Genomic DNA, 24,273 nt, shown 5'->3' on the forward strand with positions numbered 1-24,273 from the left:
TTACCTCAACTCTCTGATGGCCCTGAGAAAATGGATGATTTTGTAGATTATCCACATTTGTCTCAATGTTAAAAGGAGAATGATGTTCTCCTGAAGCTTTCTACTTCTTAAGAAGCAGAATTCCATCCTACATGGTTATGATGATGAGTGGAATTTGATGAGTATGGCTTGCCAGTTTATTCTCATTCTATAAGGTATTTTGTTTTTATTCAGACTAAGTGTACTATCCTTAGCCTCTTTTCTGAATGTCCTTTTAAAGAATTTTAAATCCTTTTCTTTCATCTCAAATCATGAGGTAATACCCTAACTTGCATGTAGCAAATCATGTGCTTAAAATAATACTGCACTTGTTTGTGCAACCAAGTCATAATTCACTTGACCTAATTGTAGAGAAATGAATTAATACACTTTTAGAAAAATTCAGACACAGTTGCTTGAAAAATCTGGCAATCGTTTTTCAAGAGATCTTAGCAAATCACTAACTGTTGTGGGGGTGCTAAGAATCCTATATCATTTTAATAGTTTGAGTCACTTTTTAAGTCACTAATATTTGAAATAAATTTTTTATCTGTAAATTTATTAACTTCAACACTGTGGTAAACAGAATAATGTCTCCCCACCCCCACCCCTGCTGTCACCAAATGACATCCATGTCCTAATCCCTGAAACCTGTTAATATGTTACATTATATGGCAAAAGAGATTTTGCAGAAGTGATTAAGCTAAGAATATTAAAATGTCGAGATTATCCAGGTGGGCCCCATGTAATCACAAGAGTCCTTAGATGAGGGAGGCAGGAGGATCAGAGTCAGGGAAGAGGATGTGTCCATGGAAGCAGAGATCCTAACCAGAGAGAGAGAGAGAGATTGGGAGATGTTATGATGCTAGCTTTGAAGATGGAGAATGGGGCACAAGCCAAGGAATGTAGGCAGCTACGTTTTCTCTTAGAGCCTCCTAAAAAACCCATGCTACTAACCCCTTGATTTTAGGACCTTTTGAATTCCATAACTGTAAGGTAATAAATTTGTGTTCTTTAAGGCAATAAATCTGTGATAATTTGTTACAGTTATAGTAGCAATAGGAAATTAATATACAAGCTGATATAACTTGTATTAAGTTACAAGCTGATATACCTTGCCCAAATTCATGCAATTAGTCAGTGGTGAGCTACATTTGAACTCTGAGGCATATACCTCCAAATCTTAAAATAATACTGTACTTGTTTGTGTAGCCAAGTCATAATTCACTTGACCTCATTGGAGAGAAGTGAATTAACACAATTTTAGAAAAATTCAGACACATCAATTGCTTGAAAAACATAGTACAGTATATCTCTGGAATAAGGGGCATTACATCCATTTGCCCAGGATAAGAGGATGCTAAGAATCATGACTCTGCTGTTTCTGTTAAAATGGATAATTTTTTATGAATCTATATCTGCTAAAATCACAAAATAAAATCCATTAAGCCCCTCAAGTGATATTATAATTATAAAGGACCAATGTCAGTATTACTAACTAAACTCGTATTTGACTAAAAACCTTTTAAAATGTTGACATCACTGGGTCAACATTTCTTATGCTATGAAGACAAGTTGGATTTTAGCCTTTCAAATGCTATAAACACTCTTCCTCAATAGTGTTAACAAAGATGACACTAGGCAAAATAATGAAACCAGCAGAATTTTATCTTTAATATCACCCTGGTACCTCTACTTCTTTATAAGGAATGAGTAAATATAATGCTTTAAACCAAAGAAATAATTCTAATAATGAGACTTTCAGACTCTAAGTCCGGTCACAAGGGCAGATATTTAGTGGCATTCAGATGTTTTGGTATATTGCCAATGTCTTGCCATGTAGGTAGCTGCCTCTTTGACTATGCTGAGAAGCATCCTTGGAGTATTTTTTTACTAAATAGTAGGTTCTGGTTACTGATTGCACAATGGACTTTTGAATAACTAAAGAGAAAGCTCTCTATATAGCTTTACAGGACAGAAGATTGCTAGATATTGCAGTACCTTTTCAGAATAAGAATCTACTGGTTCCCCACTTTGACTCCTTTCAAAACTGATTTTTTTTTGTCATGGGGAATTTAATTCTTTTATTATTATTATTATTATACTTTAAGTTTTAAGGTACATGTGCACAATGTGCAGGTTTGTTACATATGTATACATGTGCCATGTTGGTGTGCTGCACCCATTAACTCGTCATTTAGCATTAGGTGTATCTCCTAATGCTATCCCTCCCCCCTCCCTCCACCCCACAACAGTCCGCAGAGTGTGATGTTCCCCTTCCTGTGTCCATGTGTTCTCATTGTTCAATTCCCACCTATGAGTGAGAACATGCGGTGTTTGGTTTTTCATCCTTGCGATAGTTTACTGAGAATGATGATTTCCAGTTTCATCCATGTCCCTACAAAGGACATGAACTCATCATTTTTTATGGCTGCATAGTATTCTATGGTGTATATGTGCCACATTTTCTTAATCCAGTCTATCGTTGTTGGACATTTGGGTTGGTTCCAAGTCTTTGCTATTGTGAATAGTGCCGCAATAAACATACGTGTGCATGTGTCTTTATAGCAGCATGATTTATAGTCCTTTGGGTATATACCCAGTAATGGGATGGCTGGGTCAAATGGTATTTCTAGTTCGAGATCCCTGAGGAATCGCCACACTGACTTCCACAATGGTTGAACTAGTTTACAGTCCCACCAACAGTGTAAAAGTGTTCCTATTTCTCCACATCCTCTCTAGCACCTGTTGTTTCCTGACTTTTTAATGATGGCCATTCTAATTGGTGTGAGATGGTATCTCATTGTGGTTTTGATTTGTATTTCTCTGATGGTCAGTGATGATGAGCATTTTTTCGTGTGTTTTTTGGCTGCATAAATGTCTTCTTTTGAGAAGTGTCTGTTCATGTCCTTCGCCCACTTTTTGATGGGGTTGTTTGTTTCTTGTAAATTTGTTTGAGTTCATTGTAGATTCTGGATATTAGCCCTTTGTCAGATGAGTAGGTTGCGAAAATTTTCTCCCATTTTGTAGGTTGCCTATTCACTCTGATGGTAGTTTCTTTTGCTGTGCAGAAGCTCTTTAGTTTAATTAGATCCCATTTGTCAATTTGGCTTTTGTTGCCATTGCTTTTGGTGTTTTAGACATGAAGTCCTTGCCCATGCCTATGTCCTGAATGGTAATGCCTAGGTTTTCTTCTAGGGTTTTTATGGTCTAACATGTAAGTCTTTAATCCATCTTGAATTAATTTTTGTATAAGGTGTAAGGAAGGGATCCAGTTTCAGCTTTCTACATATAGCTAGCCAGTTTTCCCAGCACCATTTATTAAATAGGGAATCCTTTCCCCATTTCTTGTTTTTGTCAGGTTTGTCAAAGATCAGATAGTTGTAGATAAGTGGCGTTATTTCTGAGGGCTCTGTTCTGTTCCATTGGTCTATATCTCTGTTTTGGTACCAGTACCATGCTGCTTTAGTTACTGTAGCCTTGTAGTATAGTTTGAAGTCAGGTAGTGTGATGCCTCCAGCTTTTTTCTTTTGGCTTAGGATTGACTTGGTGATGTGGGCTCTTTTTTGGTTCCATATGAACTTTAAAGTAGTTTTTTCCAATTCTGTGAAGAAAGTCATTGGTAGCTTGATGGGGATGGCATTGAATCTATAAATTACCTTGGGCAGTATGGCCATTTTCACGATATTGATTCTTCCAACCCATGAGCATGGAATGTTCTTCCATTTGTTTGTATCCTCTTTGATTTCATTGAGCAGTGGTTTGTAGTTCTCCTTGAAGAGGTCCTTCACATCCGTTGTAAGTTGGATTCCTAGGTATTTGATTCTCTTTGAAAAAATTGTGAATGGGAGTTCACTCATGATTTGGCTCTCTGTTTGTCTGTTATTGGTGTATAAGAATGCTTGTGATTTTTGTACATTGATTTTGTATCCTGAGACTTTGCTGAATTTGCTTATCAGCTTAAGGAGATTTTGGGCTGAAACAATGGAGTTTTCTAGATATACAATCATGTCATCTGCAAACAGGGACAATTTGACTTCCTCTTTTCCTAATTGAATACCCTTTATTTCCTTCTCCTGCCTAATTGCCCTGGCCAGAACTTCCAACACTCTGTTGAATAGGAGTGGTGAGAGAGGGCATCCCTGTCTTGTGCCGGTTTTCAAAGGGAATGCTTCCAATTTTTGCCCATTCAGTATGATATTGGCTGTGGGTTTGTCATAGATAGCTCTTATTATTTTGAGATATGTCCCATCAATACCTAATTTATTGAGAGTTTTTAGCATGAAGCATTGTTGAATTTTGTCAAAGGCCTTTTCTGCATCTATTGAGATAATCATGATTTTTAAATGGCATAGGTTGCATTTGCAATACACATAACCGACTGGAATTAAGGAAACCAAGATCGTTGTTGGACAAGGGAATTTTTCCCATATTATTATCCCATACTCTCTGTGCTTATAGAAGTTGCTCAAAAATGGTGTACAGTGGTGATGATGAAGATTTGTTTTGCATTTAGCAATAGTTTATTACATAGAATAAGAAGCTCAAACTGCTTCATAGAAAATGAATAATAAATCTTCCAAAGGAATCATCCGTGGAAGCAAAGAGCGTATATTAATTCCAACAATGATGGAAGGAAAAGTTCTGAAAATTCAGGTGATCCATTTGGAATTTGACTAAATTATTCATAGATTATAGTAATTTGCAATTGAGTTCATATATAACCTTAACATACCTGATCTTTTATTGATTAACTCAACAAACTTTTATTGAACCCCTACTTTGTGTGAGGCGGTATTTTAGGCACTGTGGATATGAAGATAGACAGGATAAAATCACTGCCTTCAGGGGCCCACAATCTAGTTGGTGAAAGAGATCAGTAAATTAACAGGTGGAAGTAACATAATGAATGCAACCAGAGACTAATTTCTTTGGAGAAAATTGGAAGGAGTACCTCTACTGTTTACAGAGGTTGGGGTAAACTGTCTTCACAATAGAGGTGAAATCTGAGTTGAATTTTGAAGAATGAGTTCATTAGACCAGGAGGAGATGAATAATTCCAAAGTGAGGTAGGAGTTTATGTAAAGCTATGAAAGTGTGAGACAGCATAGAATGTTCATGCAACTACAGTATTGATGTAAAAGGGTATAGAGTGTTACAGGAAAGTGTAAGTAAACAAGAGCCAATGTATTATTAAAGTCCTATATTCTTGCAAAGAAGTAGGGGCATTTTCCTGTAGGCAATGGAGTCACTAAAGATTTTAAATAACAACAAAAATGATATGAACAGTGCTATGTTGATACATAGCTTATAACACAAGACTAAATGCAGTCATGCATTAAGTACGGGGCTAGAGATTAGGTCATTAGGCAATTTTGTCATCATGTGAACATCATAGAGTATACTTACCCAAACCTAGATGGTATAGTTCGCTACATACCTAGGCTATATGACATAGCCTATTGCTCCTAGGCCACAAACCTGTATAGCATGTTACTATATTGAATACTGTAGGCAGTCATAAAATACTGGTACGTATTTGTGTATCTAAGTGTAGAAATGGTACAGTTAAAAACATCGTATTATGATCTTAGGGGACTACTGCTGTATATCTGGTTCATAGTTGACCAAAACGTCTTTATGGGACATGTGACTGTGTTTCGTAGGGGCAGAGACCTTATCTCATTCTTTTTTATCTGCCCTAGTACCTCCCATGGTACTTGGGACATAGTTGGTGATTAATACATAATTTTTGGATAATGTAGATTATTTCAATTATCATATTTAATATAAAGCCCAATTCTGGCCATTTCCTCATCCCCAAAACATATTACATTTCTGAGGAGTGGTTTTACTGGGGCATTGAGATGAGAAAATGTCTAAAATTCATCTTCTGTGACATTAATCAGCAACAATTACATGTATATACATCTAAATCTGTCAGTCTAGATACTGATGTGCTACATATATACCAAGTATCAATGTTAAGGTTTGCCTCTTGTCTTTTCATGAACATCTTAATAAGATGTTTGTTTTAAAACTCTAGAGGTGAATGCAGCTTCCTTGACACTGGGAACTTTTTCACAATAAATATGTAGATGAACACTAGCAGATAATACAGATAGATATTTTGACTTTTAATTTTTAATTTTTACTTTTATAAATAGAGATGGGATCTCACTATGTTGCCCAGGCTGGTCTTGAACTCCTGGGCTCAAGTGATCCTCCTGCCTCAGCCTCCCGCAGTGTTAAGATTACAGGCGTGAGCCACTGCACCTGGCCCAGATAGATTTTATGTATTAAAAAAAGTTCAGAATTCTGGCTAGTGTTGCCATTGCCCACATTAGTATTTAACATTGATCTAGTTATTTTGAAATTGTTAAAAAACCGAAGTATCTCCTCATTAGCTGGTCTTAGAGAATGATTGCTCACACTTGTTATGCTACCATCTTTTTTTAATCTTTAATGTCATCAAGTAAAAACAGTTTGGACAAATTCCAGTTTTGTCCTATCAAAGATTAAAATTAGTCACAGAATATTGAAATTAGCCAGAGTTTGAACTTCAGCTGGTATGCACACAAACATACACACAATATGGAATTATTTTCATGTAGAACTCAGCAGATGGGATTCTGCTAAATTGGGGTGGATATTAAATAGGTTTAGAAGAACACATGGAAATGACTTGGTAGATCATAGAAGATAGATTATTGCACCCAAATCAAACAATCTGTGTAAAGTTCAAGGTACATAAGCTGCTAGGTTTCCTCCAGTATCTATTCTTTTCTTCTCCTGTAGTGGAAAAACTTTTTTGCTAGACATTTGGATACCTAGATAAAAACAACATATCTCAGCCTCCCATTTAGCTAAATATGGCCATATAACCATCCTCTGGTCAATAGACTATGACTACAAGTGATACAATAGACTATGACTACAAGTGACTACAAGATGCTACTTCTGAATTGTTCCCTTAAAAGAAAAGGGTATGTTCTTTCCTTTCTCTTTTTCCTTTCTCTCATCCTTTAGCCAAGAACAAGGGTTTGGTGATGAACCACCTTCAACCATACAGATGACAACACATCCTGGGTGTGACAGGGCAACAAGATGGAAAGAACCTTGCTCCCAACACCATGGAGCAGACATGGATCTTTGTTACAGTAACTAAAACTTTATTCTAATATAGTTGGGAAGCAGGAGGAAGATGTGTCAGTCAAGTGTCTTTGTGTTGCAACTAACAGAAACTCAATTCAGAATGGTCAAAACAAAAAAGACATCTGTTGGCTGATGAAACTGAAAATTCTAGATGTAGACAGGCTTTGGAGGTGATTTGATCCAGTGGCTTAGAATACTTTCAAGTCTGTGATGCTTTTTGTCTGTAATTCCTTCCATCTGGCTTCCTCTATAAGTTAACAATATACTTGGGTTATATGTGTTTCTGTTAACACTCAAGGGGACAGAAAACTTCTTCTTCTTCAACCAGTGAGTAAAGAGGGTTTAATTTCAATTGGAACAATTTTAAGTCACATGTCTATACCTGAATTAATCATTATGGCCAAGATAATACCATACACTTACTGACTTATCTTTGGGGTATTAGTAATTTTGGTAAAGGAGATGGTACCATTCTGATCAACTTAAGCCAGTCAGCATCACTGGGACTGGAGGAAGGGTCAGTCTGACTCAAGATTCACGGCCAGTACTCAGTGGGAGAGGAGTGTAATGGGTGCTGGGAGGCATCTAGACAATGTTCACTACTGAAGATGAGCAGATCTAAGGAAAGAGCATGGGGCCTTATGTGTTACAGGAGTGTAGTATATGCACTGTGGCATGGGGGCAATATGCTTAGGGCTGGATGGAGCTACTACTGACAATGTTTGAAAGTCAGGGTCAGAATTTTGTATATATGAGTTGGGGATTTGGGCTGAGGCTTTGCTAAACATGATTTTTGATAGTAGCACAATAGTGAGTGTATATTAGTGTAACAACTCTTAAAAGAGTCTAAAGGAAGAAAGGAAAAAGAATGCGTTATCTGGGTAGCTTTTTGTTCTCATCACTCTGTGTGTTTGTGGTGTATGTGTGTGTGTGTGTGCCTGTAATTGACAAAGTAATAGAACTTTTATGAATTCTATGATAAAAGGACCTGGTGTAGAGAATGAAACACACACATACACATACTTACACACAGTAATTAGTCTTTTACTAGATTTCTAAGATTACAAATTGGATATTTTTGTTGCCATTGCTCTTGTTTTGATTTTACTTTGGAATGGAGTCTGGTGCTTCTGTACTTAAGAAAAAAAGGTTGCATTTAAAATTCATCCCCACCTTTTATTCTAAGGACAGCTAAAAGTAAAGGTGGAGACCATAGTTCACATGTCCTGAGTCACTTGCCTGTGCCTAGGATAGAACTCTGCTTCTGTCCCTCAGCAGGATGAATACCACTGGGTAATCAGTTTCTAGAAAAATGTGTTAGTTTTGTCTGGAACAAAGTAAAATGCTACATATTGAGTTCAAAATGTGTACTCGATGTTAATTAGTAAAAGCAGCTATGTGAATGCCAGGTCTCTGTTTCTCTGTAGAATATGATGTATGTTCTTCAGATTTTGCTAGTTTCAATAATTTGTTCATAAGGTTGTTATGGTTTGACCTTGGGGCCCGAGTATATTAATTGCTCAAAACAATATTTTTAGAGCCTTTAAAAAATATCAGGCTAAGTTTGTCACATGATTTCAGGGAAGTTTTCATTGTTGTATTACCTTGCTATTGGCACATGAAGTAATACAGATCATTTCAACTCAGCATGACACAATGAAAAAGAAGCTTTTTTGTTCGTTCTGAGGGCCACACACACATAAAATTGCTTCTTAATAATTTCCTTCACTAAGAAAAATATTTACTAGAACTCCTAGGAAATCTGAAAAGAATTATTGATTATTTTTTGCTTCCTACTAGTATTTTCTGAAGCATCCTGTTTTACAATGTGCTTTTGAGGTTGTTGAGGTGATAATATTTACCATTAAGTGTGACCAGGTTAAAGTACGTAGACCTTGGCATTTCCAATGAAATTGGAATGACAGTAAATACCAAAAAAGCATGAAATGGACGATTTTGACACCTTTTTCGGATTTGAGCCATTGAGAGTATTGTTGATGTCGGCCCTCCTTTAAATCCCTGATGATACTAAGGCAGATGTTATCTTGGCATTTTTAAAAATAAACAAAGCTTACCCAGTTGAATGTGGCCAGTTTTCTATTTGGCTTTCCCATTTACCTACACAAGCATGCACACACATCCATGCATGTTAGTTGACCTGTTACCTCAGAACGTGTGTGTGTGTGTGTGTGTGTGTCAAGTCTTTTCTCTTTTCTCTCAGACTGAATTGATACTCTGATGTTTTCACTATTGAAGAGCAAAACTTACTTAGAGCTGCTTCTGGGAGAAGAGTCCTCACCTTAAAACCACTTCCAGGAGAAGATGATGAAGTGAAGCCAAATCACAAAATCTCCCTCTCCCAAAACCCAGTGACATGCTCAAAGACAGAATAAATTTAAAACCTAGCAAAAAGTATGCTGTCAGCCATCAGATAATTGCAGCGGTACAGCCCCATGCTATGTATGCAGCCAGAGAAAGAAGCATAAGACTCCAGGAACCTCCATGACTCCTAATTCCAATCCCTTACATTCTGCTACCCTGAGGCAGGGGAGGCGGCAGGAGAATGTGAGTAGACAGAATTCTAAGAAGTCTCCCATTCCTTCTCGATTTAGAAAGAAGCAATCTGTTGCGTGTCAGGCAGCCCTGGGGAAGGATTTGGAAAGCTCCCCCTATGCCCTTGGTGTCTCATCAGAGGACAAAAAAAATCCAGGCTAACCTTTATAAAACTGACCAGGTGGAAAGAAAGCTGAGCGGGAATAAGGTGTGACTATGATTACCCGGAGCAAATTATGCTCAGCACTAATTGGTGATTAGCGGAGTGGAGGACAAAGGACACAGTAAAGTGAATGATGGAGGTAAGGGCCTACAGGAAGCGGTACATGGAGAGTTCAGTTGTTAGTCCCTAGTAGGATGTTAATGTGGCAGAATGCACATCTTTGGCCTCTGTCTGCTGGGAGGAGAGTGGGATCCACTGCTGGCTAGAGGAAGGTGAAACAGAGGGAATAGGCAACTTAGTCTTTCTGAATGAAGTTTCCTTGGCTTTACCCTGAGTTGGGGTAATGAGACTAACACTCCTTGTCATAAGGGGAATGTGACAATGTGCACCCAGGTGCAGCACAGAAAGGAGAGCAGCATGCAGGTCTCTGCCACCCGTAGCTGCTTAAAGTCCCAGCTGAAGTCGCCCCTGGAGGGAACCTGAAATTCTCAACTCTCAGACTGAACATATAAGAAGATGAAAAGGTGTCAGATAATATGGAGGAGAGCTGGGGAACAACTATATTGTCTTGACAGAACTGTTCAGGTTAACCATGAGCAAGGAAATGAAAACACATGGAAACTAGGATAAAGAGTAAAGGAGCAAGAAGGGAAACAAAAGAGAGGAGAACAGAATGCTAAGGAGAGATGAATTTATTTTGGAAGAAAATGAGCTATGGAAATGGAAGTATCTTGCCTCAATGATTGCTTTTCGCTAAAAAGAAATTTAAAAGAACATGAAAAAAGGAAAATAAAGACAAAATGGTACGGCTATCAAATGAGATAAAAAAGGGAAATACCAGAGCTAAAGAAATGAATTGAGAGCCAAAATGATATTGTTACCAAAGTGATAATTAGAAATAGATAGGAGAAGATAGGCATGAAGAAAACCTGAAATAATGACTTAGAAGAAAGGCTTCAAATAACTAGTGAACATAAAAGAAAGGGCTTCAAATAACCAGTAAACATAAAAGATACTGAGTTAAACATCATCAGAAGGTAATAGATATGAAACTGAAAGATGATACAGCCAAAGAAAAATCAGTATATCTGGGGTAGGAAATAGAACAAATGAAAAAGAAAAAATATTAAAAAGAACTTGCAAAAAAATCTTGAATTAACTGATTTTACACATCAAAAGAGTAAACTTCGTGCTAGGAAAATTTGATACAGAAACTTGAATGCCAAGACATATATTCTCTGGTTAAGCTTTGAAGCCAGAGAATGAATTCTTCAGGCAACTTTCACACCCAAAACCAAATCCCCTAGAAGAGGAAAAATCAGGCTTCTATCAGAATTTTCCAAGGCAGCAATCAAAGCCAAAAGACAATAAGGCAAAGTGGAGAAAAATTATGAATAAAAGGTGACACAAGAATTTCATATTATTGTTAGTTTTAAATTTAAACATAAAAAAAAAAAGAAAAGGAACACAAACCTCTGTTGCTACCATTCAGAAATGACTACTACTATCAATGTGTTGCCATATTTCCCACTACATTTTTCCTAGGAGTGTGTGTGTGTGTTTGTGTGTGACATACATAATGAATGAGTAGATTGTTACCACTTAAAAAGTTACAAAATTACAGATTAGTTAAAATCTCCCAAGACGCACAACTAGACTCTGTTATTTGAACTAGACTGGTTATTTGAAGCCTTTCTTCTAAGTCATTATTTCAGGTTTTCTTCATGCCTGTCTTCTCCTATTTATTTCTAATTATTTATCACTTTGGTAACAATATCATTTTGGCCCTCAATTCATTTCTTTAGCTCTGGCATTTCCCTTTTTTATCTCATTCGATAGCCATAAATTTAGTTTGTATATAATTGCATTTTCATTTTTATACTTTTATATGAAATTACCTATAAAAGCTATGTAAAATTTTGTGCCTTTTTAATGTATTGTGCTGTATGCATAATTTTGCAACTTGCTTTATTTCTTGACAAAATTTTTAGATTTGTTTTTTTGATACCTATCAATGTTCTTTATTCTTTTTAACATGTATTTTATTACATTATATGTAGATATTTAGATTGTTCGTAGTTTTGTTAGTTTTACAAATAAAGCTGCAGTGGACATCCTAGGCGTCTCCTCGTGCACAAATATAAATGTTCCTCTAAGGTAAGCATTAGATGTAGAAGTTCTGAATTGCAGGATTTATAAATTTTCTTGGTCCCAAGCATGTTGTTATACCCAGCCAAATTGTTGATGTCTAAGGAGGACAGAATATTTTCAAACATGCAAAATTTTGAAGCATATAGTTCCTAGAAAAGCATCCATTTCAATGAGGCTTTCAAGCTGATTTGCATAAAAGTTTACAAAGTATTCATTATAATTAATTTTGTTTTCCTTGTCAATTATTTTAAAGGATAAAAACACCTAATCATTTTAATAGATGCCAAAGAGGCACTTGATAAAATTCAGTCTTTAAAAAAAGGAAGTAGTAACTTTCACCAGAATAGGAATGGATGATGGACTGACGTTAAAAAATGAACATATATCATACAACATTAAATGTTCTCCCATTAGAATCATGAACAAATGCCATCTATTTTTATTAGCATTTTCCTGTTGGCAAATGTACTTAGACCAAAGAAAGAAATAAAGAAAGGAGGATGTAAAATACTGTATATCAGGAAAGCTTGAGAGAATCAAACTAAAAAAAAATCAAAAGAATATGGTAAGATGAATGATTACATAATTAAGCTAAAGAAATAAATAATAGAAAATATGAAGGAAGAACATACTTTTAATGATAATCAAATGATTAAAAATATGTAGGGAAAAATTAACAATATTACATAATATACAAAAGGCTTTTGAAAAATTAAAAATCTACCAAATGGCATAAAAGTAGACTTACATAAATTTGTGCCTTATTCCTGAATAGGAAAATTACAAAATAAAGATGTTAATTTTTCCTAAATTGACCTCTAAATAAATACCAACTGAAATCAATGCATCCTTATTGGAACTTGACAAATTGACAAGTTCATCTGGAAAAATAAACCCATGTAAATAGCCAGAGGATTACAGGGAGAGTAGAATGATAACCTATGAAGGTATGAAGATAAATTAGGAAGCTATAGTAACCCAGACAGCTTAGAGCTGAAAAAGAAATAAATCAATTGAAAGAATAAACATTATTGTGAATGCAAATTCCTATAAACATTGGGTATTTAAAAATGAAGCATTTCAAATTAGTATTAAAAACAATCTGATAAATGACCAATGTATTTAACTGACTGACAGAAAGAAAAAATCCCTTCAAAATCAAGAACTAAATGAAAAATATGAAGAGGAACTTCATAGAAAAATAAATACAAGTGGCAAACAAACATGAAAAACAAATATTATGATTATCTCATTCCTAATCAAAGGAATGCCAAAACAATGAGATGCTGCTTTTTGCATATCTGATGGCAACATTTTCAGTGTTTGCTAATTCTCAGTGTTGGCCAAGGTAAACGGAAGCAGGAACTCTCATGCTGTTGGTAGGAGTGCAAATCAGTGCATTCTTTTTCTAAAAGAAAATTTGGCAGGAATTCTCAAAAGAAAAAAAAAAAAACAGCATACTGTTCAGTTCAGCAGTCCCATTGCTGGAAATTTGCCCTCTTGATAAACTTGTGAAATACATCAATTTATGTGTACAAGGACATCTATTGGAGCATTGTTATAAAATTCTGGGAAAAAAGTTAAATTTCCACTGACAGCGGTCCAGTTAAAAAATCAAAGTACATTCATACAATGAAATACCTGTGGATCATTACAGAGAATGAGACAGATCAATAATTGTACATGCGAAGAGCTCAAAAATGTATTTATTGGGGGAAAGGGTAAGAAAGATCCCATCTAGTGCAATCCCTTATCAATAAAGTGTAAGGGGTTTAAACACAGGTATAGGGAAAGAAAAAGGTATAGAAATCGATTTAGGCTAATGTATGCATAAAATAATTTACTGAAGGATACACAAGAATGAACGATGGGGACTCGGAAGGGAGAGGAACCATTTCTCTTTCCATCTTATGCCTTTTGTCCTGTTTGAATTTTTAACTTTGTGCATGTAGAAGTGTTATACAAATCACCTCAGTCTACATGAGACCCCAGACACAACAGCCCTGCCACCAGCCTCTTCCCCACCTCCCAGCATTGTAATTCTGGCCACTTTTGGCACAAGGTCCCCACCATTTATTTTCTCCCTATGAGGTAAACACAATTTTATCACATTCATGGCCATTTCTTTAGTTCTGACTTCACACTGGCAAGTAACAGCTGCATAGAAGAACGACAGAGATCAGGCCTGCACTTCTGCTGCTAATACTAGCATCACTGCCATCTAGTAAATGCTGACCAAGTGCTAACCAAGGGGGAGGAGAGAACATTGTGTGAAGCACTTCATGTCTCTGGTCTCAGTTATTCCTCACATGGACCTATGAGACTGGTACTATTTTCACAGCCATTTGACAAAATAGTAGACTGAAGATTATAGAGATGTGGTTGCTTGCCCAGGACTCTACATCTAGTAAGAAGCAGGTCAAGGATTCAAGCCCTAGTGAGCCCCCACCGCAGCAGGAGAGCTTTTGACAGCTGTTACACCACCTCCATAGCTCCCCTAGGGGGGCTCAGCTCCACAGTGAGTCACAGAGGGCTTCCTGGGCCAGTGCAAATCATCATTTATAACATTATTTTCTTGATGGGGAGATGTGTTTCAGGTTCAAAATAGTGACTCAGAATAGACTTTGGAAAGTGAAGCTCCTGTTTTATAAGCTGAAGACCATCTGAACTTAATGTTTATTTCTCTTCAGTAATACCTATATAGCAGAAGTTCCTTAAGTACTTTTCTGTCTCTTGATTGCTTTTCTCAAATAATTTCTGATTGCTTAATTTTGTAATCATTAGGACTACTTTTGGTACTTCAAGGGTGTATTTTTGGTATTACTAATTCTGTTGCAGTTCAGTTACTAAGTTCTGACATGGTGACTCTTACAGCTAAACACAGTCCCAGGCAAGACAATATTTTTGCTCTCACAATGGTATGTTGCTCAGACAGCAAAGGTGAAATCATTGGCCAGAAGTTTATGCCAATGATGATATGTTAGCCTGCATATTCATCAGATTCTTTGAACAGAAATTAATGGTAATTTTTCCATAGGTTACACATTTTTGCCTCTTTGTCTTTTTCCTTCTTCCCCATCCTCCCTCTTTATCCTATACTTTTACTCTTTCTCAAAACTCTTTCTGCCCTTTTTCAAAATGAAAAATCTGAAAAGGGTCTTACCAAGACCAATTGTAATCTTCTCCACTGCTAGTAGCAATAATAATACTAATACTTATTGGGTGTCCATGAGCCATGCATTGTTGCAGGTACTTTATATTCAGTATCATTTATTTCTTCACATAAAAGAAAGGTAGAGGAGCTCAGGCCTGCACTTCTGCTACTACTCGTAATACTAATAGTCACTGCCACTTACTGGGTGCTGTGTAGTGGTTCCAGTCACTCCATTTTACAGGTGAATTAAGGCTCTAAAAGTTGCCTCCAAAGTCACATAATAGTAAATAGTGTCACGTGAATTCAAACCTAGGCCTATCTGACTGCAAAACCTCTGCTGTTTCCATGGACTTCTGTTTGAGGTAGGTTTGCAACTGGACCATCTTGGTGGTTTAGTAATGTCTAACAAGGTGCTTGTCCCTTTTTCTACTCTATGCTGCCTGTGGTCCTCAGTGGGACATTGACTTCTATGAGCTATTGATGGGCTCTTCTACCTCTAAGTGGCTTCTTTCTATACCCTCCTGTTTTCTGATTGGAGGAGAGAATTTATGTGCCTTGTGGCCAAAATGAGAAAGCACAGAGAAGACTTGGAAAGAAGAAGGAACTGCTTTTATGGATGACTCCATTGTCTTGTGACTGTTGGGGTTTCAGCCTTTAAAGCCTTCTTGAGATAAACTCTCTCTCAAGAGAGAACAGTGAGGACTCTAATCCTGGAGTCAGAGTCAAATAATAACACCATATTAATCTTCATGGGTGAATGGAAGGGTGGAAAGGGCAGGGGTGTGGAGTGAGGCAAGCTCATTCACCTAGCCTCTGGGGAAATATAATTCCAGCTCCATCGCTCAAGAACCATATGACTTTAAGCAAGTTGTTTTACCTTTTTCAGTGGCAGTTTTAAAAATCTGTTTAATGCAAATAACAATAGCTATGGCATAGAGGGTGTAGTGGATACTAAATAATAAAGTATGATTTGTTCAAGCAAAAATATTTGCCATTTGATATGCAAGCCAGATTAATTCTGGGAGAAATGTTAATTTGCTTAAATAAATTTCCAAACAGATGGGAAAGAAACAAATGTATTTAGGTAGAGACAAAGTACCAGATGACAAAATTTACCTTGGCATTCAGATCTGGGAAGTTTTATTTTTGTTGTAATTTTTCTTATGGGTTTTAGTAATGTATTTACATTATTAGGCACTCAGATTAACTCATATAATGCAAAATGTGACTTTTTAAAGAAGAGAAAAATAAAAATCAATGATGCAGGAAGAATTCAGATGAAACAGCTTGAGCACTGATGAGTTTCATGAATCAGATTAACATAAATGATTGGAAGACACATTATTTTGTGAATGGAAAAGGTGTCCAAGGTAATACCTGCAGCATTAGGAGTAGTTGAAACCCAGCCTTTTGGAACACAAGCCAGGATACTTACAGTTGTAAGACAGAGACCTCTCTCCATTTGAAGCAACTACTGTGGGATTTATCCAGTGAGGTAAGCTCTGTATCATCTCTACAGTGTTGTAGGATCTATGAAAACAAGTTAAATTGGAAATAACATGTGACAGGTAGATCAATTTAGATAGATACAAAGCTATCAAGAAGCTCAGGAAGCCTTTATGTTATTAAAATGTATCAATTCAGAAAGTGACAAGTTCAAAAAGTTTATGTGCTTCCACTCCTATTTTTCATCCTGCCTTCCCTATAATAGAAGCCCTGGTAATTACAGAAGCAAAAGTATCATTAATTACATACTCTTCAGCTACCAAGAGTTATTATACTTAACTACAACAGAAAATATGAATTTGCACATGGCAAATAGTTTTCTTTTACAAAAATATTCAAATAAAGAGAGAATAACATATTTCACAAAGTGAATTTTCAATCTGAAAAAGAAATACTGCTGAATTTCCCTCCCGGAAGGCTATACCAAAACATATTGACAAAGTATTTACCAACAGTATCAAAGTAGTATTTCCCCACAGTACCCAAACCCAAAAGACAAACAGCAAAAATCTATAGATTTGACCACATACAAACTAAAACTTTCATACAGCCATAGATACAATAATTAAAGTTGAAAAAAGTGATAGGAAGATTTTTTTTTTTTCTGAGATGGAGTTTCGCTCTTGTTGCCCAGGCTGGAGTGTAATGGTGTGATCTTGGCTCACTGCAACCTCCGCCTCCCAGGTTCAAGCAATTCTCCTGCCTCAGCCTCCGTAGTAGTTGGGATTACAGGCATGCACCACCACGCCCAGCTAATTTTGTATTTTTTTATTAGAGACGGGGTTTCTCCTTGTTGGTCAGGCTGGTCTCAAACTCCTGACCTCAGGTGATCCGCCAGCCTCGGCCTCCCAAAGTGCTGGGATTACAGGCATGAGCCACCTTGCCTGGCCAGTGATAGGAAGATTTTTAAAACATAAAGACAAGATTAACAGTAAAAATATATAATGAGTTCCAAGACAGTAATATAAAAAAAGACAAATGACCTAATAGAAACTTTGCAACGGATATGAAGAGTCAATCTGCAAAGGAAGAAATGACAACAGCCAATAAGTGTTTCTAAGGATCCACGCCCCTGTCTGGAAACCAGACATATGTGCATTTAAACCACCAGTTACCTTTTTTTTTTTTTTTGCCCCCAGACTGGAAAATTATAAGGTTATAAAATTCTATTACCAATTTTTTTTGTTTATACTACACTTTTAATTCCTAGAGGTCTATAGTGCATTTTGCTAGCTGTTGAGAAAAACATCCCTTCATTGTTTTTATTTTACCTTGGGTTATCCTCAAAGAAAGGAGCCCTCAGTGGCTGATACTCCTGTGCTATTCAGGTATCACTGGCCCCACTCCCTTCTCCCTTATCCTAGGGAAAAGCAGAAGGCTTGCTCTCACTATTTCCATTGCATCTTTGATTTCTGAGTCCAGAGGCCACTCATCACTGCTCTCAACAACAAATACCAACATCCAGAGCACTTTGTGAATTTAATCTCTTTGCGGAAAATCAGATGGCCTGTGGTGGAGGAATCAAATCCCATGTCACACAACTTTGACCTCACCTACTCTTTCTGTCTCCCACGTTTCCACTTTCCTAGCTATTTTGTCTTCCACCCCTTCCAAAATTCAGCTGATGTATTATTCCCTAAGCACCCAGACTCTTAAGGAATGTAATCCAAACCACACTCCAACTGCTTATCTTATAGGGTATAACCCCACCAGGGCACCTTTCTTGCTTCCCTCTCTACTCCCCACCCCACCCAAAATTTTGGTGCTTATATTTTTATCCATTTTATTACACATACAGTGGAAACTGGGAGATATTTGTGATGAACTAACCAAAAACCCATATACATAGGCATATAGGGGTGTAGCACAACATGGGGATCAACATATAGATTTGATTAGAAACTTAGCCACTAACTGAGTGTTCTTGGACAGTTTTCTTAACCTTTGTTCTGTCTTGCTTTCTTTGTCTGTAAAATGAGATTGATCGAGCTTTCCTTCTGAGGTGGTTGTGGGGAGTAAATGGGATGATATCTGCAAAATGTGCAAAGTGCTTATTAGCACAGTGTAGGGAGTCAACATAGTCAGGGCCCCTGCAGTCTCCACAGAATGATCACTCAACATAGACTGCATGGTAGACTTTTCTCTAATCATCTCGAATGCCCTCCTGTAGCACTTTAAATAATCATTCTCAAAAAGAGAGAGAGAGACTGCACCAACACATAACTGCTGCTATTCAGTAGCATTATATAGCAGCTACTTGAAAAAAAAGTTGGTGAAGTACATTACTTTTCTTGCAGCAATAGGGCAGCTATAAATCAGGTCCTAGATTATAAAAACAAAACATTATATCCTCTTAGAAAATCATTATCAAGCATTGTTCTACCCTATCCATTTAGTTACATTTTGGCTCTTTATTGGCTCTTAATAATTAATTAGGTAAGAGACTTGGGATAAAAAGCTGACTTAACTTCTTTCCATTCTTGCAGCTATGTGCAGTGAAGTTTTATTGGTGCTTTAAAGTGTTTCTGGTGTTGTCAACCCAGGGGAAAAGTGCACTATCTAAATTGGCAGAAAGTTATTTAAACTTTTCAACTTTAATTCTGCTCCCAGGTACTTTTCATTGTAAAAGAAAAGTTCAAAACCAAGGATTAAAAAGTGAATCTATTTTCTCCTCCTCCAACAGATTTTGTTAGATAGTGTTGCTGGTTGACTATCTTCCAGTAACAATGCCTTCGTGACCCAATTTTCTATGAGTCTATGTACTTTTCTATCATATGTCTTAATCTGTTTGGGCTTCTGTAACAAAATACCATAAACTAGATAGCTTATAAACAACAGAAACTTATTTCTTGCAGATCCAGAGGCTGGGAAGGTCAAGATCAAGGCAGATTTGGTGTCTGGTGAGGACCCATTTCCTGATTCATAGACAATGCCTTCTCACTGCATCCTCACATTGTAGAAGGGACTAGCTAGCTCTCAGTGGTCTCTTTAAAAGGGCACTAATCCCATTCATGAAGCTGCCTTTGTCATGATCTCATCACCTCCCAAAGGCCCTACCTCCTCATACCATGTGCTTGGGAATTAGGATTTCAACATATGAACGTTGGGGAGACACAAACATACAGATCATAGGATCATATCTTCATGCAATGTTTATCTTTTGTTCCAGAAATATTTCAAAAGCTGTCTGTAATATATTTTTAAAGTAATTCTTATCTAACTTATTCGCTTTAATATTTTTGCAATTTTGTAATTTTAATCAAATCAAATACCCAGGGAATTCAATATACAAGAAAAGTAAATTTTAAGTTGTAGTTACTTTAGGATTTCTTATCATTTGTAAACATCTCAATGGCAAATAATAATGGATATATGGGAAGAAGGGTACATGGAAACTATTCATGATTACTTGGAAGGAAAAAGTATTGGCCAGAATGGAATATTTTATGGCCATTAAAATGACAAGTGGTGTGAACCATGTCAGAACATGGGGCTGGGTTTTGGAGTAACATTGAGTAGAAATAGCAGACACTGAGAATTATATCCCAATTAGAACTAGGCAAACCATATTTTAAGTTTATGTTCCACTTACTCTTCTGTTCCAATTGTTGTTGCTGAATAGATTGATGTTCATATATGCATATTCAGCAAGAACAATTGGAACAGAACAGTAAGTGGAACATAAACAGTCAATGACTGACACTTTGAAGATTTTTGTTTCTATAACAGTATTAAATTCCACAATAAAGTTATTTTAAAGCAAAGAAAATGGCCCAAGAGGTGTTGCTCTGTTTTTTGTTCAGTGAACAAGCAGAAGGGAGCTGGCCGAGTGAGGGGGAGCATGGGCTCTGGCATCAGGGAGACCTGGATTTGGATCCTAGGCCCACTTTTGGTCCAGACACTTCCATTTCCTTATCTGCAAAATAGGGATAAGACACTAGTTCCACATGGTTGTTGGAGTACTAAACAAGATGGTGGAAGTAAAAGGACTCTTTATGATTGTGATATAGTTATTACATGTTATTACATACTGATCAACATGCCTTCCATGCAGGTGCCATGCCCTGGAGTGGCATCCAGTGATAGTACTGTAGGGAGAGGGGAGATGAAATCAGAATTTGGGGGGCTTCCTCTCCTTCCAAGACAGGCGTCTCCAGTTCTAAGATCATATCCATTGCTGTTACAAGGTGCAGATGCAGTGAATAAACATTTGTAGAACTAATGATATTGCCGCACCTTCCTATATTTCCTTGCTCTTTATGATACAATTGGATTCACTACTACCAAAATGAACTTATGTTGTGGCAATCCACAGCCTTCTCAGTCCTTTATTTGTGAGAAGCAATGAGAAGAAACAAATAGAAATGAAGTTGCCTTATATTGGAAAAAAAAGAAAAGCAAAACAAAACAAAAATAGTCTGTGACATCTGAGATTTGCCCTAGACCTTGGCTCTTGCTTTCTGTAGCTTCTTAATTCATTTAAAATGATTATGCTCCATATTTTTTCTTGAGTTTGATAACCACCAGCTTTGATTTCCTCCGGAATGGTTGGCACCATTAGGTAATGCTTTCTTCTGTTAAATGGTTTTCTTTTCCCTAGCATCCTCTCAATTTCATGACAATTGGATATAAATCCAAGATGATATTAAGTTTTGTTAATATTGGACATACACCCTCATTTACTAATTTGAATTTCTTTGCTTTTATGGCTATGTTTACACACTAGGAAGGTTAGGTTTCAGTATAAGCATTGTATTTCCTGAGAACCCTCCATAAACCTCAGGATGGAATTCAGTATCTCCTATCTACCCTTTGTGGCACCCAAAATACCTCTTTTACAGCACAAATCACAGTGACCTCTAACTTCCCACCAGTTCAGCTTCCCACTAGCCTGGGAGTTTCCTTAGGAAAAGGACCATGGCTTTTCACCCTTTATCCTCAGCACTTACTCAGTGCCTGGCACAGTGGTAAATGAGGGATCAAGGCCAGAATGTGCAGGAAATACCAATTAGTGTAGAGTGATCTATGATTTTTCTTTCAAGTCCTGGTAGAACTTCAGCATAGCAAGGGAAACTTGATGATTCTGGGCTTAAGTTCCTGCCCTGCTATTGACTAGTGACGTAATCCTTGCTAAATCATTTAATACCTGTGCCTTAATGGTCTCCTCTGAGACTGCAGGGTGGAAGTGGGGCGAGGAAGAAAAGCCATGAGGTTATGAGCAATAATTTCAAAACTAAGCAACATATAGACAATTTAAGTGTGTATGCAGAGAGCTGGGCCAGGACCAGGGAAGCAGTAAGTTCTCTAAAAGAGGGTCAGGCAAATTCTCAGAATCACTAAGCAGCCTGGTGAAAGTGTTCCAAAATGCCATGAAAATGCCCAGAAAAGGAATATAACGTATCAGGAGGAGAGTATGATTTTCCTCAAATGCTAGGAATCGTTTTCCATTGTCTACTGCTTGGAATAAGAATGTTGGGACTCTTGTCCCCTTTGCTGGCTCGTGCGCCTTGGTCAACACCTGAAATGGAGATTTGGTTCATTGGAATTCTGCCTTCCCCCTCTGCAGGATCTCCCCGTTACCCGTGCGTGGTCATGGTCCACCTGCCAACATCACATTGAGGTTTCTCACTTTCATTTCTCTATCCCAGTGAGTATGTTTAAAGTATGTTTCCCAGGCAGTTTAAGGGAACTTAAATACTAATAGAATTTATTTTCTACCTCCTCAAACCTCTTTCTCCCCTTCATATGACAGAAAGTTATACTACCATCCACCCAGTTGGCCTTGCCCTAAACTCTGGGATTACCCCAGACTCCTCCCTCACTCTCAGCTTTCACACTCAATCTGTATCAGATCCTATTGGTTTCTTTTTCTTGAACAACTCCTGTATCTACTCCTCTCCATCCCCACTGCAAGGGCTCTTATTACTGCTTCCCTGGTCCTGGTCCTTATTACTGCTCTCCTGGACCACTGCTGTGTCCTCTCCTATTCTGATCTTCCAGTTTCCAGACTCCCCTGCTCCTCATCTGTCTACCACACTTCCAGAGTGACTTTTCTGAAATCAAGTCAGATCTCCCTTGATTAAAGCTCTTCAGTGACTCCGCATTGCTATAGCATAATATCCGAAGTTCTTATATTGCAGATGAGGTCCTCCCCAACCTGACCCTGTTCTCCCTCTCCAGCCTCATAACCTGTGTTCCTGCACCTACAGTCTGTTTGCTTGGTCTCAGGGGCCTTACTCTCATGTTCTTCCATCCCTTTGCTCCCAGGGTTTCTTCCACCCTAATTCCCTTATTACTGGTCTATTTGGTAAGCACTTGCTTGTATTTTAGGATTCATTGCCTTTCAGCGCAACTGCCCACCCTCTTCTCCGTATGCCTGCTGTATGCTGCACAAACATCCTAACTTGCGTAATATTTTACTTGACTTATTTGTTTGCAAACTTCCCTCACTCAAATAGACTAGGAGGCCCTGAAAGAACTATGACTTGTTTTATTCCAGTGTCTGGCACAGAACAAAGCATGCAGTGAGCACTCAATAAATATTGGACGAATGCATGAATAGGTATGGTCTCAAGCTCTATCACTTACTGTGACTTGGACAAATCATTTAGCCCAGCAAATAGTGCTTCTTTATCTTTAGAAAACAGAGTTTAAAATATCTATAGCACAGGACTTTGTGGGAATTAACAAAAGCCATTCATTAATTCAACACATAGCTTACAATATGCCATGATAAGAAAAAGCATACGTGGTCCCTGCTGTCATGAAGCATACAATGTAGTTAGAGAGAAATTAAAACAATCACAAAAATAAATATAAAATTACAACTGTGATTGCTTCAAAGTAAAGCCATGTGGTGCCAAGAGAATCCATGATAGAGGTATTGACCTGGTCAAAGAAGTCAAGGAAGCCTTCCTTCAGGAGGTGATGAGTGAGCAAAGATCTGGAGGATGAGAAGGAGGTACTGAGGAAGGGGAAGGAAAGCATTTTTTTAGGCAGGGACAGCACATGCAAAAGCTCATTAGAAAACAGCACATTCAGGGAACTTAAAGCAAGACAGTGTGCTTTGGATGCAGGGAACAAGAGTGAATGTGGTACAAAAAGAAGCTAAAGAGACACGTAGAGGCTGCATCATGCCACCCTGACTTGGAACAGAAGAGACACAAAGTAAATATTAGGGTGTTTTGTGCGTGTGTGTGTTTTGTTGTTTTTTTGTTTTGTTTTGTTTTTGTTGTTGTTGTTGTTTTGTCTTGACTTGCCTCCGTTTTTGATTTCCAAAGACTTAGAAAGAAAAAAGAGGGGAAAAGGTGATGATGTTTTGCTGGAAATACAGTGTCAATCTCATGAAACACCCACACTTGCCCCAAGAAAGGAGGGACATCCCTTTGGTCCTAAGGAACTCCTGAAAAAAGGGGCAAAGAGGCTGGGATTCAGGGCCCAGCATTAAAACTTCCTTTAGCTGAACTGAAGACACCATCATAAACTTCCATGTTACTCCAGAAAGAGATTGTTTGCAAGGAGTGCCACCAAGTCAGTGGCCAAAGGGAAGAAGGGGCCAGCAGTAGGTACCAGT

General features: G+C 37.5%; 1 protein-coding gene across 2 annotated transcripts in view; it reads left to right on the forward strand.

The window, feature by feature from the left end:
* RTN1 (reticulon 1) overlaps nucleotides 1–24,273 on the forward strand; it is a 276,022-nt gene that overhangs the window by 71,372 nt on the left and 180,377 nt on the right. Inside the window, exon 1 of one of the 2 annotated variants that reach the window (XM_032135113.2) lies at nucleotides 7,148–7,178. The exons of the other annotated variant lie outside the window; for it this stretch is intronic. Coding sequence (XP_031991004.1) covers nucleotides 7,163–7,178 — 16 coding nt within the window. The 5' untranslated portion in view covers nucleotides 7,148–7,162. Of the gene's footprint in view, nucleotides 1–7,147; nucleotides 7,179–24,273 lie in introns of those variants that run through there. 2 annotated transcript variants of the gene reach the window in all.

Source organism: Hylobates moloch, unplaced genomic scaffold (assembly GCF_009828535.3).
Source record: "Hylobates moloch isolate HMO894 unplaced genomic scaffold, HMol_V3 SCAFFOLD_16, whole genome shotgun sequence".
NCBI lineage: Eukaryota > Metazoa > Chordata > Mammalia > Primates > Hylobatidae > Hylobates > Hylobates moloch.